The sequence below is a fragment of the Pezoporus flaviventris genome, unplaced genomic scaffold (assembly GCF_033815535.1).
Source record: "Pezoporus flaviventris isolate CSIRO_AGI_PZ_B2104156 unplaced genomic scaffold, CSIRO_AGI_Pfla_v1 ptg000031l, whole genome shotgun sequence".
NCBI lineage: Eukaryota > Metazoa > Chordata > Aves > Psittaciformes > Psittacidae > Pezoporus > Pezoporus flaviventris.
The window spans coordinates 54713186-54731116 of record NW_026892579.1 but is presented as its reverse complement, the minus strand read 5'-3'; the positions used below and the strand labels follow the sequence as shown (position 1 = coordinate 54731116).

The 17931-nt window shown below is 51.1% G+C and overlaps 1 protein-coding gene across 5 annotated transcripts in view; it reads right to left on the bottom strand.

Moving 5' to 3' along the window:
- The window catches only part of PNOC (prepronociceptin), a 116061-nt gene extending 105697 nt beyond the window's left edge, over positions 1-10364 (bottom strand). The window contains exons 1-4 of one of the 5 annotated variants that reach the window (XM_061461161.1): positions 10239-10364; positions 6344-6480; positions 2508-2934; positions 224-1285 (exon numbers count right to left, since the gene is read on the bottom strand). In XM_061461161.1, the coding sequence (XP_061317145.1) occupies positions 1236-1285; positions 2508-2934; positions 6344-6463 (597 nt within the window). In that variant the 5' untranslated portion in view covers positions 6464-6480; positions 10239-10364 and the 3' untranslated portion in view covers positions 224-1235. Of the gene's footprint in view, positions 1-223; positions 1286-2290; positions 2935-6343; positions 6736-10238 lie in introns of those variants that run through there. The other 4 variants (XM_061461163.1, XM_061461162.1, XM_061461164.1 and 1 more) reach the window with 4 other exon arrangements.
- Positions 10365-17931: the final 7567 nt, after the last annotated feature.

Here is a 17931-nt window from a genome sequence, read left to right as displayed (position 1 = left end):
TGGTTAAGGGGCATGTGTGTGACACCACCACTTTCCCAAGTGCCGATTCCACCATCCTGCTTTGCAAATACCACAAATGTACCAAAATCTCCCTTTTTTTTCCCCCCTAAAACCAAATTATTCCACAGCGGAGCAGGATGATCCAGCATCTCCCATGTCTGGCAGAGAGGGGGGCACAGCATGGACCTGCTCCACAGGCATTGATGGTCGCCAGTCGCAATAGTATCGTAGAAACAGTAAACTGATTTATTAATCCTTTTGCTATGTACAAGTTTAATGGAGAAATCTTTGTATGAAACAATTAAAAAGAACAAGATCTTAGGATTTTTTTTTTCTTTTCCATAGGGATTATTATATTCTATTTGTTTCGTACAAACAGTGAAGGGCAGCGCTGTGGGTGAGACCTGAGCGAAGTCATTCCCAGGATATGCTTTTATTGTCTTATTTTGGTTTTGGGGGGGGGGCAAATTAGGCAGGAGAACCGATTGGCTCTGATGATTCTCCTAGGAGCGACACGGAAAAAACGCATCCTGGCACGGGGACTGGGACATGATGCATGCCAAGGGGGAGACATGAGGAGGGCACGCGCACGGTTGGTGGTGCTGAGCAAAGAAGTCAACCCCAGAGGCTTTAAAAAGCAAGGAAAACACCTTTAAAAATGGGGGGAAATAAAAAAAATGGGGAAAAATGAAAATAATCAGACTTTGACAGGTGTTTTCTGGGTGCAGGGTTTGGAGCTGGTCACTGCTGTGGTAGCCATCAGGTTGGATGTGCGAGCGTGGAGCCCAATGGGACGTGACCCCTTGGCATCCCCCATCCGAAAAGTTGAAACCCTGTGGAAAGCAGTAAGCCCCAACTAGGGAATGCCAACTACTGCTGGGAAGGCACCAGGAGTGTGAGATGGGGTGATTTTCACTGGATCCAGGGTGGCTTTTTGACAGTGGCCAACGCAAAAAGAAAACAACCCAAAATCTGATTTTTTTTTTTTTTTTCAAAATTCACCTTTTTTCCTTATTTTGCTCAAATTCCCACCCGCTCCCCCGTGCTCTTCTCCCGCCCTCCCCATGGCATCTCACTCCCGTCACCGGTGGAGGCCGAAATTCGTCAGGTTCCGGCTTAAATCTGGCTTTAGTGAGTGAAGAGCAAAGTGATTTTTTCTGCCCGCATGCGAGTCTGAAGCGCTTTGGGGTCCGTCAGAGGGAGGATGGAGGCTGCTGGGGTGGACAGGAGCAGGGTTAGTTTTGCCTGTGCCTGGCGGAAGGTGCTGGGATGCGGTGCCGGAACGCTATAAAAAATAAAAAAAAATAGAGAAAGGAAAGGGGAAAAAAAAGGGGGAAAAAAAAATAAAAAAACAACAACAAAAAAAAGGAAAAATAATAAAAGAAAAAAGGAAAAAGGAGCTGAGCCTCATGGAGGGAGCACGGGCTCCCCAGGGGCTGTGGGGTCAGGGGTACATCCCCTAATTTTGGGAGATGCCACCCAGGGGAGGGGAAAAAAGGAAAAAAGAAACAAAAAAGGGGAAAAAACTAAAATTCTCCCAAATTTACAATTTGGGGAGATAGGGAAGGGAATGGGTCTTGGCAGCTGGAGTGGCAGGGGGCTGTGAGCACCCCAAGAGGGGTGGAGGGAACATGCTGCTCCAAGGGGCAAGGGCTCAACCCACTGCTCAGTTTGGGAGCATGGAGCTGGAGTGTTTGGGGAGGATCATTTAATATCTAAATGGAAGATGTTCCACTTTATTTTAACTTATATTAATTTATTATTTTACTTTATATTTATTTTAATTTCTTATTTTCATTTAAACCATTTAAATAATTTTTAAAAATATAAAATTTGTATTTTCATTTTTTCAGATGCAGTTTAATTTTCCAAGTTTCTAAAATTTAGTTTATTTTTTATTTTTAAATATTTTTCTTTTTTATTTTCTAATTTAACTTTGTCGACTGTTTTAATTTTTCATTTTTTGAAATTTATTTTAATTTTTTTATTTTTCCATTTTATTTTTCCATTTTAAAAAAGCAATTTCACTTTCTTCTTTAAAAAATTATTTATTCACACTGTAAAAATTCAGATTAGTTTTCAATTTTTGAAAGTTCTTTTAATTTTTCATTTTTAAATTTTATTTTAATTTTTCAATTACAATAAATCTGAATTCATTTTAAGGGATTTGTACATGCTTTGGAGGGGGGGTGCTGAAACACCCTTCAATCTACTTGGTGTGGAGGACAACACCTTTGTGCCCATCCTCCCCGGCAGGGGGAAGCTGACAGGAAAGGGCCTTTCCCCGCACACCCTCCAGATGCCGACGGCCGCCCTCAGCATCCCTGGTCTCTAATTTGCCATTTCAAATTAATTTGTTTGGCTCCCTTTTTAATTTGCACCCATGGACATGAGGAGGAGAGGGGTAGAGGGTTGACTTTTTTGGCCATGGCGGACCTAGCCGGGCAGCGCGGGTCTCCATTAGATCTCGTTGTGCTCGCTGATGCCGCCGGCAATGTCGTACTCACTGGAGCGGGGTGACATGCCGAGGTACTGCTTCAGGAACTCGCTAAACCTCTTCTGGTTGTTCCACTTCCTTGCCGACTTGCGGACCCCGATGAAGCCCCCGTACCGCTTCTGCACCCCCCTGGCCATCGGTGCCGGCCACGAGCCACGTGTCCCACGTGGGAAACTGCCGAGTCGTCGGGAAATGTCCTCGGGTGGCTGCAGGAAGGCTCCCGGCTCCTCTTCGACACCTTCATCTTCGGCCTCCCGTCGCCGCAGCAGCTCGCTTACCTGCAGCGGGCTCACCGGCACAGCTGCCACCGCGTCATGCCAGGGATCGCCAGCGTCCTGGAGGTCGCGGGGCCGTGGGGCGGGTCGGCCAGCGGCAGCGGCACACAGCTCCCAAGTGGCCCGTGGCACAGCTTCGCCTTCACACTCCAGGATGCAGACCTGCATGGGAAACACAGGGATAGGCATCAGACGGGGTTTGGTACATGGGGTGGTGAATAGTAATACCAGGTGTTCTGGCATCCCCCCACCTCCAGCCTGTCCAGTGATGCAATGCATTGGAAGACACGCATGGAAAGGTGGCAGCAGCTCATCAGCCCTTGCTTGGCCTCATTCAGTGAGGTGTCCCTTCCTAAATCCTGTTCCTGGGCTCCCAGTGGTGGTGGAGACGCTGGAGAGCCATGGCAGCTGTTCACCATTCCTCTCCAGATGCTCCAGTCCTTGCTGGATATGCTCCATACTTCCCAGTTGACATCCATGATCCCATTCCACCACCCCATGCTCCACACTGCTGGACCTTTAGCTGGGCACAAGGCCAGAAAATCACCCAGCGATGGGATGGCAGAGGTGGGAAGGGACCTCTACCATTGCCCATGGGTTGTTCTTCCCCAGGGGTAAGACTTTGCTCTTCTCCTTGTTGAATTTCATGAGGTTCTTATTAGCCCATTTCTTCAGCCTGGCAAGGTGCCTCTGGATGGCAGCACGACCCTGTAGTCTACAGTCTGCACCTCCTAGCTCTGCATCATCTGGTACTTGCTGAGGGTGCATCTGCCACATCATCCCAGTCATTAACGAAGATGTCAAGGTCCTCCAGGTTTCAGTCCGCCTCACTGCCTGTTTATCCTGTGCTTCAGCAGCTTGTCTATAAGGTTGTCATGGGAGACAATGTCAAAGTCTGATGAAAGCCAAGACAAGCTTTGTCGCACCGCAGAAAGCTGTCAGCTTGGTCAAGCACTACTTCCCCTTCATAAATCCTTGCTGGCTATAACTGGCGACCTCCTTGTCTTTCATATGTTCAGAAATGTGTTGCAGGATGATGTGCTCCACCACCTCCCCAAGGGCTGAGGTGGGGACCAGCCCATAGCTCCCGAATCCTCTTTCACACCTTCCTCAAAGACATGTGACATCTGCCTTCTCCCAGCCCTCAGAAACCCACCCCAATCACCACATCCCTTCAAAAGTCATCAAGCCTTAACGAAAGGATGCCCTTTGGCTTCTTCCATGTTTGTGCCTTATCCCTTTCTAAGAGGCCTCACGTACCAATGCAGGCCACAGACCCAATATTGCTGTGGGGTAATAGCCCCAGGTGGGCTGGTACCACTAATCTCAGCACCCAGGGGAAACCATCCAGGAGAAGAATGTAGAAGAACCAAACCAAAAAATACCCAAAGAAACCAGAGCTGGAGTGCCCAGAAGGAAAGGGTTGTCTTCCCTTGTGCTGGAGTGTCTCCATCCCAGTATTAGCTTCATGGTGGGCTTAACATGAACTGGAGGAGCCCGTGCTGAAGCACATCAGTGTGTCTTATTGCTACAGGCCATATCCGAGATCAGAACTTTTGCAAACTCTCCTCACCATGGGTTCATTAGCTTTGGCAAGCAGGAAGTGCTACAAGTCCCGATGTGGTGTCTCAGGGCTGCAATTCAAGCATGTAGCAATTGGCTATTTCCCCCCCAAAGGGCAGCCAGGCTCTTCAGACAAGCAGTGAGGTGGTGATAAGGGTCCATGTCGACACATCAAGTGTATCCTGTGCTGAGCCAAGACCCTGTCCTGGGATTTCCAAGGCTATGTCAGCATCTACAGCTGATGAACAGTGTCCTGGCAGTGGCCCACGTTGGAGATGAAAGGTTGATGGATCACACTTGGGTAACAGCTCTGATGAGCACCAGTGGATAGGCTTCAAGAAGAATTACACCAGGTGTCCTATTATCCATCCAAAAAGCAGCACCGTAAACATTCCAGGGTCTTTGACCATTGTGTTGTGGTCTTAATTCACATGGAAATGGCTTCTGCCACCAGGCCATCCCACAGAGTTTTGGGAATCCTCAGCAGACACTAGCCAATGCTTCTCCATGTCCAGGGTTCAAACTACCTTGGGATGCTCCTTCCAATCTTCAGTTGGCATTATTGGTGCCACCAGGAGTTTACACCATCCTAGATGACTCTAGGGTACCAGAACATAGGTGATTCATCCATATATTGAAGACCAGCTCCACCAGCTGTCCCTGTCCTGCCCAGGCAGCTGCGATGCTGGTGCAGACATGCCTGTAACTTCAGGGGGATCTCCTATTTCTACCCCTGAAGTATGGATCATCCACACCACTGGTGGGACTTCTTTGGAAGTGGCTATGGAACTGGTGGTCAATTGCATCAAATCTCACCACGATGCTTCTTCCAGCTCAGACTGAGCCTCGAAAAACCCCAGGTTCCTCTGCTCTTGGTACAAACCAGTCCCTTTGAGATACAACCTTGTACTGACCCATGAGCCAGCAACCATCCCATCTCTTCTCCATCTTGCTGGCCAGGGAAAATAGAGAAAAATGCAGCTCCAGAAGCAGGCCCAGGCAGGAAGGCAGGGGCTGCAGAGACACTGGTACCTTCAGACTGCAAAACAACATGCTGGCGCAAAACCAGAGCAATTGCCCTCCAGAACGTGGTGGCAATGACATGGGAAAGCAGGATTTGCCTGCAAGGGGGTGGCATTGAAGTGGCTCCAGAATCTCCACAGAGCCCTGGAACTCTCCGGTACCTCATGTTTTTGCAGGGATATTTCCCAGCCCTGGGGGCTTCCTGAGCTGCTGGCTCCTTTCAGGTGGATGTCTCAACCTGCTATGGTTTATCATTGCTTATAAATTGGTGAGCAGGCAGGGAGGAAGCGATGGATGATCCCTCAGGAGTGGAGGGGGAGCAGGAGGGAAAGAAATGCTGCTGGGCAGGGCACAGCCACGGCTCAGCAGAGGAGAAAAGAAAGGATTAGGGGCTGAAAGAAAAAAACAAAAATGCTCTTTAGTGGCTCTTTCCATCTGATGTTGGAGGCAAATCAAGACGGTGAGAGGGTCTGCAGGGTGCTTGATGCCCAGCCCCCCTAAACACTGTGGTTCACCAGCCATCTGCAAAGCTGGTCCCATCCTGATGGGGCTCAGAGGGAGATTTGGGTGGCTTCTTGGAGGATGGGGTGGGCATTGGCAGCAGTCTGGGGTTGGCATAGGTAGGGACAGCGATGCTGCAAGCCATTGGGCAAGAAGGTTAGGAATGTTCAGGGTCTTGGGGAGCCTCTTAGGACTCTCCTTGGGCCATTGCAGCCTTGTCCCCATCACTTCCAGAAGCTGATTTGGAGTCTGCATCTTTCTGGACGGTATCCCTGGGGGGTGCCCAAGGAGGAGGGGCAGTGATGGCACGTGGCACCTTTCCCTTGAGGTTTGGTATCAACCAGCAGCCAAAATCCTCCCCAGACACCAAACCCCAACCCAGCACAGAGAGGAAGGTGCCCACCCAGTGTAGTGGGGTACAGGAGGTGCTACCCCCCCGGTGCTGCCCATGGCAGGGGACAAGCCAGCAGGCAGAGGCACTTACGAGGACGTCGAAGCTGTCCCGGTAGAGGTGGCGGTCGCAGTGCAGGCAGTCCCCCCGGCAGTCGCCCCGGGCCCGGGCGAAGAGGCAGAGCAGCAGCAGGTCCCAGAGCACAGCCCTCATGGCGGCACCGGCAGCGGCTGCGGCGCGGGAGAGGGAAAACCCGTGAAGCCAGGACAGCACCGGCACCACCGAGCCCTGCACCTGCACCGAGAAGTGCCCGTTCTCAGCCCGTCCTCCCTCACCCCAGCCCAGGCACGCGTGTTCCCGGTCTCCCTGACAGAATTACACTTTCAGGAAAGGAGCCCCGGTGCCTCCTCATTCTCAAAAACAGATCCCGTGTGTCCCAGCTTAATTTCTTCCAGCCTGTCTCATGGCACGTGTCCCGGACGGGGCTTATTTTAGCAGGTGGACGTGTTGGGGCAGCACGTCCCTGGCTGTCCCCTGAGCAGGGCGCTCCTTATCTGAGCATCACTGGAGCTGGGTGAGGATGCCCCCCTCCGGTTTCCCCTCTGGGTTGTTTCTGTGGCGGTGCCACACCTATCTCTGGAGGGTTCAGCCATTGCTGCTGGCAGGGATTGCTTGAGTCTGAGCCCACACAGCGTGGAGCAGCAAAGCCAGGTCCCAAAGAACCCACATGTGTCCTGCCTGGCTTTGCCAGCATTGGTGACAGGCAGCGACTAAGAGACATGACCGAGGTTGTGTGCTTCCCTCCCACTTCCTGGAGATTTAGCCTGATGCATTCTCATGGCCATCTGCAAGCAGAAAGGTTGGTCCTCCTGCCCCGCTCCTCGCCCTCATGCCTCCAGGAAAAGGGATCCTACACCCCCACGGTCCTTGGGAGCAGGTCCTGGTTCTGGTTTTTAAGGTTTGTAAGCCAGCAAGGGCAGGAGATGGAGGTGATGAAGAGGAGCAGGATAGGGATGTGAAGGTTGGTGCTACCCTTGGTGGCACTGAAGTCCCAGCACTGGAGCAGCAGCACCCAGAAACCCCCATACTGGGATGCTCAGAGGTGAGGAAGACCTCAGTGATGGTGGCTTTGCAACCTGTGTGCTGCTCCAGCACCATTTCAGGCTACTTTCTTGGGGGACTTTAGCACCTGGGGATCCCCATTTATTTCCCACTCTACCGAGGTGGGGAGGGCAACCCCACTCTGCAGTGGAGGCAGAGCACCTGGTGGGGTCCCCAACCAGCATTGCAGTCACCTTTGGTCCCTGCCATCCAGGCAGTGACACAGAGCCTGGCAGCTCCCAGTTGTCATTTGCTGGACAGTACAAGGGGAAGCTGATAAGAGCAGGGATTGAGGCTTAATCTTCATTCAGTCTCATTAAAACTGGCTGGCAGTGTGAGTCAGAGGTGTGGCAGAGAGCTCCCAGGAGAGGGCAAGCTCCCCCCCCCCTCCAAATCACTCAGCTCCAAAATCGGGTTTGGCAGAGCCAGGGAGGGGGCTGCAACCCACCCCCCAGCCCTGTTCCCATGCCCCATGAGACATCAAGTCCAATGTCCTGGGCTAAGCAGGTCACATCTGGCTGCGGAGGAGGCTCTGAGATTACAGCTCGGCTTTTCTTCCCCGTTAATTGAAAGATGCTATCGGGCGGGCAGGATGCGGTACCCTGCCAGCATCACCGGCCGGGCCAGCGGTGGGAAAGAGGGAAACACCCCCCCCTTTTGTGCATTGGTGTGTGTGTGTCCCCAGATTAAATCAGCCTGTTAAAAGGGAAGGACCAAGTGTGGTGGGGTTTTTTTCTTGCTTCTGCCCTTGGGTGTTTGGGGTGAGGGGGGTTGCAGGTAATGGGGTGGTGACGGCTCGAAGCCCTTCCTGAGTTTCACATTCACAGATCCATGTGAAAAAAAAGATGCCTTTTTTTTTTCTTTTTTTCCCCATTCTTCCCCCTTTTTTATTTTTTAAAATTTTTCCCCCTTCCCCCCCCCCCCCTTTTTTCATCATTTCCCCCCATTTATTTCTCATTTCCCCACAGTTTTTCCATTTCTTTGTATTTTGCTCCATCTTTTTTTTTGGGGGGGAAACCAAACCTGGGCCTTATTTCTTAAGGGATTCACCAACCAGTCCCACTGCTTTCATGTCTTGGGATGCCATCAACCCTGGCAAAGGCTGTGACAGCCCCGGTGTCATACCACAGCCACCTCCGTGGCTCCTTGGACACTGAGGCTGCTCCTGGACACAAACCTTCCTCTTCCTCCCTGAAAACTAAACCTATCCATCCTGGGAGGGGTTGCCAGGTTATAGCCACTTCATCTCACAAAACAGCTTTGGGACCCCCCCACTGCTCCAGGCTTCCCAGAGGGTGCATCCTCCAGAGTTCTCAATCCAGTGGAATGACCCTCATTAATATTTTTGGGGGAAAGAAAGAGGGTTTATTTAGAAATCCAGCCTGCAGTTCAGATAATGGCAAGGTCTGGTTATCTGTAAGGACAAGAGGCTTTTATTTATTGCTCTGGGTGGGATGATGTGGGAGATGCAGCCATATGAAAGGGCTGATTTGGGGGGCAGCGGGAAAGATGTGGGATGTGAATAACCAGAGGAGAAGAGGTGGAGGGGAAGCAGGTGTTTGCTGAGATGGGTTTTATTCGCTTGATTTGATGTGATTTGGGGTAGGAGCTTGCGGGCAGTGCTGGGGAGCTACTCCCTGCCTCTGTCTTGGCATTCTGCAGCCCCTTTTCCTATGGGAGATACTAACAGAAGGGATTATCCCAGCAGTAGGATCGACATCCTTCCCCAAACACCTTTGCAAGGGTTTAAATGTAGCGAAGCTCTCGCTTTTCCAGGTCAGGATTAGTCCCGACACATGAGGAGCACATTTAGGAGCTCCTCGCTTCCCACACCTGGAGCAAACCAGCCCAAATTCATGTTTTTCTTGCTAATTCCCACACTGCCCAAAGCCCAGGCCTGATCCAGAGGGCAAGAAAGATGCGATGGGGCAGGATCCAGCCCCGCTGGGAGCCAGCATTGAAGGAGTCAAAGCTTTTTCCAGCCGAAAAAGCGCAATACTGTCCAACAGTGTCCCCCACTGGCACTGGCTAAAATACTTCCCCAGCTCCCCCAAACCCTGGCGATGCCGCTCGGCTTTGTGCAAGCAGCTTTTGGGGGATTTTTAGGGAGAATCGGTGAGGTTTGAGGCTGGGGGCAGGGTTGGCTGCAGATGCCCAGGGCTTGCCTGAAAAAGAAGCATTTTCTTTTTTTGAACCCCCTCAATCAGGTAATTGGCCATAATTGGCCAAAATTAGACACCGCGGCGTGACTATAAACACAGATGTGGGCTCAAGAGGCTGAGAAAGGCTGTTTAGAGGTAAAAAAGCTCAGTAAGAACATTACTCCCTGCGTCCCCATGTCTCAGCCATTCATTCCTGCTTTTCTGAGGGAGATTAAAAAAAATCAAAGCAACAAATAAACCATTTTCCTCCTTTTTGTGCTTTTTCAAGAGGAAAAAAGGGATTGCTCGCAAGCCAGGCATCTCCCGGAGCATCCTGTGGTGGCCCCAGTGAAGTCCTGGCTAGGAAAGAAAGGGGCAGAAATACTGAATGGGGAAAGTCGTGGTACGGCAGCTCCCCAAAAAATCCCCTAAAAATTCTACTCATTCCAGAGGAACCCACCATCACCCCGTGGGCTTCCCCCTGGCTTTGGGCAGGTGGCCTGTGCTGACTCTTGTTGCATCCCTCCGGCTCCACTCTGGTTGATTTTGGGGCTGGATGGCAAAGCTGAAACTTTTCCTCTTGTGGGATAGAGGAGATGGATTTCTCCCTCTGGGAAGATATTTCATTTAACCCTTAGCAAGGAGAGGAATATCTCCGGGTGAATTGGAGCCAGACAAACCATTCTCAAACAAAAAAATTCCCAGCCAAGTCCCCCCAGGATGGAAAATAAAAGCAGATTTCCTACCTGCGGGTGTGCTGTCGGCTGCCGGCTCCTCTGATCTGTGACTTCTCCGGTGCCTGTGCCACGGTGGTATATATAGACAGTGTATACACGCATCCCCACACCTCCCTCCCCGAACACGTGCGTCGCTGAGCCCACCCCCGGGGGCTGCCAGCGGAGGGATGCGCCAGCCGGCAGCTGGGGACCAGGGATGTGCATCCTTCCCCTCCTCCTGCAGCCTTCACCTCTTCCTCCTCCTCCTCCTCCCCAAATCTGGGGGCAGCCTCGAAGGAGGTGATGGATGCTGGCCTTGTGCTTATCCAAAGGTGTGGTGTGTCTGAGCAGCCCAGGGATGGTGGGGTCAGGATGGAGGCTGAGGGGGTGTAAAGCTGATGCAGCTCAGTGGCCCCAGTGTGCCCTGGTCCAGACCTGGAGGGTTACAAGTATCTGAAGGCACCAGCAGCTGGGTAAGCCCCCAAAACACCCCCAAAATCACTGCTCAGCCCTTCCTATGGGGGTCTTTTCTCCCCCTAAGGCCCCAGAAAGAGGCAAAGAGAAGGGGTCTCCAACCCTGTTACCAACCCGCTCTGCCACAGCTGCGGCAACAGCGTGCGGCTACCGAGCACTTCGTATGCATCGATGGCAAGCGTGCGGGTGGGAATAATTGATTTCAGGCTCAGTGGATGATGGAGGGGGGGAGCAGAAAATTCCAACTTCACATTTCACGGATGATGGAAACGCCCGGCAAGCCAGACACAGCCGCATGCCGGCACCTCGCGAGGCGGAGAGCTGGATTTGGGCATTCCGGCATCAGGGATAGATGCTGCCTTTGGTTTGGAAAGGCCAAATCTGTCTCAACCTCCAGTGCTTTCTCCTGTAGACCAGCATCACCCCATTTTTCTCCCCATTTAGGTGACCTGCAGCAATAACACTTTTTCCTGCTGGTGCCAGCACGGAGCCAGGCTCCCCCAAAACATCTTTCCCTGCCCCACCTCAGTAATTAAATAATAAAGTCTGCCTCCATGCTGTGATCCTATCTTGGTAATTTCTTGTAATGACTCCCTAGGAAGGGCTGGAGATCGGAGCAAAATGCCTTTTTTGTTCAGATACAGCTATTAAATAGTTGCATTTAATGCCCCCCAGGTGAGACCTCGGATGTGCTGGTGCTTGGGCAGGCATAAAAAAATCTAGAAATTGATGAAAACAGCCAGAAGTGGTGAAACAGCATCATAGGAGTGATTGGAGGGGACCTGCCCAGTGCTGGGGTCAAGATGTGAGCCTGGATTGGGGTGTTTCAGTGGAAAATTTAGGCTGGTGAGCTATGCCATGCCAGTTCCATGGGCAGCCAGGGGTGAAGCGGTTCCACATCTTGTTCCCAGGTGAGCGCTGGAGATAGAGTCTCTGCTTTATTAAAGATATATATATAATCGATGCTTATTTTTAAACTTGAAATATCTATTTGATATATATATATAGAGAGAGATACAGATATTGCTTCATCCTTCCTTAATCACTTGTTTTTTCATAAGGCCATATTCCCTGCCTCTTAGCAAAGCTGAGCAGCCAGAGAAAGGCTTCGCGCTTCTTTTGTCCTTTCCTGGGGTAATTTCACAAGCTCTTGGTGCTGCTGTTCCCTCCGCAGCCCCCCCCAAATAGTAATTTCTCAGCATTTATTGAAGTGCCACAGCCTTTTCTCCCCTAACCTGGCCAAATGGGGTTGCCTCCACATCTCCTTGTTTGAGCCATTGATAATGATGCTGTTGAGCTGGCAGGAGCAGGAGGCAGCAAATGACATCGGGTGACGTCGTTTACAGTCTTGCTAATTAACAAAGGGGTGGAGGGGGGTGATTGACAGCCGAGGTGCCCAAACCCAGCGTGCTAGGCAGGAGAAACACCCAGTTCTGCAGCGTTTCCAGGTTTTTCCAGGTCCAGCTAAGCTCCCATCAGCAGTACTGGGGAGGGAATGGGTTTGGGATCTGGAGACCATTGACTCCTTGTAAAATTAGGATAAAATAAGGATTAATTTTAGGATTTGTTAAGGTTTTGGGGCATTTCTGCTTCAAAGTTAGGTCCAACTGAGCGCTTTCCTCCGCGGTTTGGGGCAGGGGAGGGGAAGAACAGCTCTGGTGAGGCGGAGCAGGAGGATTCGAAGTGACAGGCAATTAGCAGCGAAAAGCAACGATCCTTTTCAGAAAGCGGACATAAAGCAGATGGGATCTGGCACAAGGGAAACATGGAGAGGATTCAAAAGCTGCCTGGAGGATGCAGGAGCTGGAAAACTCGGGAGCTGGGAAGTTTTGTTGTTCCCCAGTCTCATGGATCTTCCCGCAGCTGGAGGGGCCAAGGACATACCCAAGCCTCCCATGTTCACTTTTGGATACTGCTGGATTATTTTCCTGATTAACCCCTGGTGTTTATAGGACAGCAATCCCCTCCACCAAGAAAAACATTCCCCTGAGCATCACTTCATTTCCTGGCCCCTGCTTGGGTACTAGTGCCCAGGAGGTAATTTTCCAGTGGCTTTTCAAGAATCAGACACTTGATGCCAGGGCCACATCCTGCTCACGGGCAGCCTCAGTCTGATGCTTTCATAAGATGAAGGAGCAGTTTAAAAGGCTTCACTGCCCCAGTTTGGGGTTGATAAATGCCACAAGTGGGGTGCAGATAATGCTGCTGATTTACTCCTATTGGCAATGACTGGGGGCAGGGTGAGGATGAGCGTTATGAAGGTTCAAGCTATTTCTGCTCCCCAGCAAGCAGCTCAGGGCTGGGCAGGAGAGCAGGGCTGGCACACTATGTCTCCTCACCAAGCTGGGTCTTGCACAGCCACTGAGCACCGCAGCCAGCTGAGTCCTGCTGGGTGGCAGGCAAGGACTTGCCAAGCACAATGGGAACCTGTTTGCCTCCTTCACTCTTGATAAACCTTAACAGAGACACCTGGCTCTGGGCCATGTGTGGGGACCACTGGCAGCCCTGTTGAGGGTGCTGAGGGTTGCCCGGAGACCTGCCTGCACTGAGCAGGAGGCAGATGCTCTGGGCAGGGGTGGAGAAAGTGAACCTCAAAACTGAATGCAAAGGGTGGTGTGTGTGGGGAATGTAGCTCTTTTCTGACAGGGATGGCTGCCATGGAGGGTACCCTCTGGCTCCATCATTATAGAGGTGAAGGGTGCTGTGGGTGCTATCGCAACTGGGTTGCAGCTGATTCAATTGATTGGGTGGGAAAATAAGCTGATTCTCTCTCAGGTTGGTCTTCCACCACTTTAGTGAGTTGGATGAGCTTTTAAGGGGTTTGATGGGAAGCAGGAGGATCTGGTGGGATAGAAACCCATGCAGATGCAGCTCTTCATGGGCAAAGCAGCACATTATCCTCTGCCTGGTTGCAATGTGGGCAACGATGACTTCACTGCTGGGTCTCCACCACAGTCTGCCTGAAATAAGGCTGGGGCCAACAGTGGATGAGTTGAGAGATTGGGGAAATGTTAAGGAAAAAAAAAAACATGAAAGGGGAGAGCAATCCCTTCCTGCACTTTACATCAAGCAGGAAAGAAGCAAAGATGATATTCCTGTAATAGAGAGACTAGAGTGATTCAGCTTGAGGTGACATCTAGGAAGATCATAATTTCTGCTTGCTGCCCTTCATCCCTGCTGCTGGGAAGGGCTAATTTGGACACAGAAGCTCCACTTTGCATTGGGAAAGGGAGGTATTACCCCTGAGGCCCAAGGGATGTGGCTGCTTCTCTTGGCACTGCCTCAAGGTTTAATCTTTGGAGATGCTGGAACCATGTTTGGATTGGTGCTGAGCACCATAATCTGCTTTGAGGTTGGCCCTACTTTGAGCAGGGTTGGGACTAGAGCCCCCTAGAAGTCCCATTCTGCCTTTCTGGGACTTTCTGACCCAAGGGTGATGAAAGACAGGGACCAAAAAGGGACTAGGAGGGCCTTTATTTAAAGTAATGAAGACAGGGATATTTCACCCCATGGCCTGTAGTGACCACAGGAGTCACAGGATATGGCCATCTCCACCCATCTCCATCTCTGAGCTGCTCCCAGTGGCGATGGGGCAGCTCTTGGAAAGCTGTGGCAGCTGGGGAGCAGCTTTGACCCACAATAAGGTGATGGACTCTCTATCCTGGTGTTTTTTTGAATGAATTTCTGGGACCAAACTGCCCTGACCAGATCATAAATCCTCCACAGCACCTGCTTTGCTTGCTGGTGGTTCTGGAGGTCCTACCTTTCCTCTGGTGTTGGTTTTTGGAGTCCTGTCACATCAACCCTACACAAAGAACAAAGATAGGTGATGTCTTTTTTTGAAGCATCTCCAAATTTGCCATTCAATGCAATTTTTGTGCAGCATCCCGGACCACCCTCCTGGTTACCCCATGCTGGGACACACCATCCCCAAATGTCCCTATGGCTCTACCCTCCTCAGCTCTGCTCTCTCATGGGCCGCATGGATATTAGCTGTCACCGCCATCACCACATGCCCACCTTGGCTTGAACCTACAAAGCAGAGCACAGCTTGACAACAGTCTGCAGCCTTCTCCAAGCAGAACCATGAATAGGTTCATCAAGAAATAAAACCGATGGCAGATACTGCCAGCAACACAAGAGCTCAGCCTCAGCGAGCAGTGGGGGCTCAGTGGGGCCCTGCCAAGTATTTGTGTCATCTTGTTAGAAATTGCAGTTTTATTGAAAACCCGATTGTGCTCATTTAGCTGTCACTCAAACCCTTCTGCAGCCACTTACTAGCGGTGGAACAGGGAGCAATAAGACTTTGCTGAAGATCATCCATCCTTTCACAAATTACCTCTTACTGATGAATTAAGGCCGTTGAGACGACAGCGCCTGAAAGCTGAGAGAATATCTGAATTTCAGAAGAAATGCCCTAAGCCATTATCCCTTGTTATTCCATCACCTGTGAAGCCACATCTGGAGCATTGCATGGGATGCTCAGCTCCGAGAAGCAATGCAGTGACCGGGAGGCCATGGGGATGGTTGGTAGGTGGAAGATGGGATGCTGGGGGTGCTGTTAAAAAGGCTGTGGAGCAACATTTTGTTCGAATGGAGGGAGAAAATGGTAGATCTGACCCCAAATATGCTCCAACATATGGTGTGCGATCCCTTGTACGTCCCCTCCACAGTACAAGCAGGGGATCCTGCTGGAGAGAAGCTTGATTCTGGTATGGGAAACTCACATTATTAGCACCACAGGCTGAATTTTCGGGGAAAAGCTCTTGACTTTAGGCAAATCCCAAAACCACATTTCAGAGCAGAGAAAGAGCTTTGTAGGGAAAAGATTTTAACCCACGGCATGGGAAGTGTGGGCATGTCCATATACACGTACATGGGTTTGGGGCTCCAAACACAGCCTTGGGGCCAGCTGAAAAACTGCTGTCCGAGGCTCTCTGCCTCCCAGAGCATCCAGGAGCAGTGATGCTGTTACCTCTTGATTGCTATATTTATGTTCACCCCCTGGGGCCAGCAGCGGAAGATGGGCAGGATGATGTTCCAGCCATCTACTACTCACTTCTTCCTTTGGGGACACGGCACCCCCTGTCTCCTCATTTTCCCATGAAAAAGAAATCTTCCCTGGGGGAAAAAGTCTGCTTGGCTCAGCCTCGTCTGATGGATGGTGGCAGGGATGGGCTGGCGAGAAACCAGATTGAAACCAGTGACTCATTTCCCACCAGCGGCTATTTCAGGGGGGAAAAGCGGCCGTCCCCACTCCCCCAACATCCATCAGGTGGTCGGAAAGTCCCCGCAGCCACCACCAACACCCACCCCTCTGCCGCGGGGTGGACAAACGAGTTTTCACCCTGATGGGATGTTTTTCTTTCTGTTCTTGCATGCCCACCCCATGCCATCCTCTGCTGGACACAGGATGAAGACACAGCTTCATCCCTGCTGGTACCCGGACCCCCTGTGTCCCCCTTGCTGCTGATGGTTGACATTTGGCTGTGATGGAGCAGCTTTCCCTAGGTGGGAGGGAGATAATTAGCAATCAGCTTCCCTAGGACATTGCCATAGCTTATAGATACCACAATGTCTACAGATGCTGACATGGAGCTGAAAACAACCCAGAATTCCCATCACACATGCCCTGTGTTGGTTTGGGGTAGGATTTGGGTTTCAAGGTGCCAGTGACCCTATCCTGGAGCAGAGGATGGCTCTGACCCCAAAGCACCAGCACACATCCATAGTCATGCAGTCCCAAAACGCTCACACTGCCTCCAGCCAGGCTTATGCCAGGGAAAAGGAGCTTGAAGTTTAACGAAACAGGATCAGCAATCAATAAAAAACAAACAAACAAACAAAAAACAATAAGGGATTTCTTTGCTCAGCAGCAACTAAATCTCTCCTCTCACACATCAGTCCTGCCCATCTGACCAGGCTTGCACCCTTCACCTTCCCCACTGATCCCAGTGCAGGTCCCAGCATCTTCCCAGCAAGGAGCCTAGGCTGGTATCCACGAAACCACAATGCATCAAAAAATAACCCCCAAACCCTAGCATTTAGTGCTTTGTGAAAGAAAAACTGCTACATCACTGTCGTCTTTAGCACATAAAACCTCTGAGTCACCAGAGGAATGTGCAACGCTTTTTAATAGAGTCCAAACTGTCCCAGCAGGCCCAATGTTTAACATTCAGGGATTTTGATTTATTTTGTCTTTATTAATTTAGATTGCTCCATTAAAATATTCCCCAACCCCTCAGCACCCCAACATGGGTGGCTGGAAGGGGAGAGGCGAGGCATGAGTTGTGAGTTCCTTGCTGTGGGACATTGCCATGGCTGAAGGATACTGCCGTGATAATAAAGGAGTAAGAATCCAGCAGAGGCAATTAAAACCCTCCCTGTCAGTCGGATATGAAGGCAATGGTATGGTACCTCACATCCTACTGGGCTCATCCTCCCCATAGCATCCCCATGTGGAGGCAGGATTTGGGGCTGATGTGCTCCTGGGTGTGTGATACAGCAACTCTGGGTCTGGAGCCTTTTTTTTTTTTTTTAAGATGCAAGGAAACATTTCAGATCAACACAGTGATTTTATTTCATATTGAGAGCACTGGCTGTTATTAAAACCAATATTGAGGGTATGCAATGGACATACAGGTTGGCCACAGGGGAAACCTCCCCAGCCTTGGTGATTAATGCCAGAAGACCAGGATGCTCCAGCCATCAGTCTGAATCCCAGCTGCAGCTCCTGAATCCCCATCATTGTCCTCCAGGATGACATGTGGGACCAAGGTGGGTTTTTATTTGGTTGCCATTCCCAATGCAAGTGCAACCAGGGTGGATATTCCATGTGTTTTCTTGCTCCTGTTTGCTGGGGTGCAGATGGTCCCAGCTGCTCCTTGCTGGTCCTTCTTCCCAACCCCATCAATGTTAAGGGTGTATTTAGGACACAGATCTCTCCAGCAGTTTAAACACACACCGCAAAGACACCTCGTAATGTTACATTTTAGCCTGGAAACACGGCCAGGCGGACAGTTGCACAGTTGCCTGGCTAAGGGGACGGAGAAACAGACAGACGGACGGAAGGACAGACGGACGGACGGAAGGACAGACGGAAGGTCACTGCCCTCCCCGCCGCGCCCCTCGCAAGCATCAGCTCCAGCACCGCGGCACCGTGGGGAGATTTGGTCTCACCCGGCACCCATCGTCCACCGCAGAGTCTGCTGGGATTTGTAGTTCTCACGTGCTGCCACCCTCACGCAGG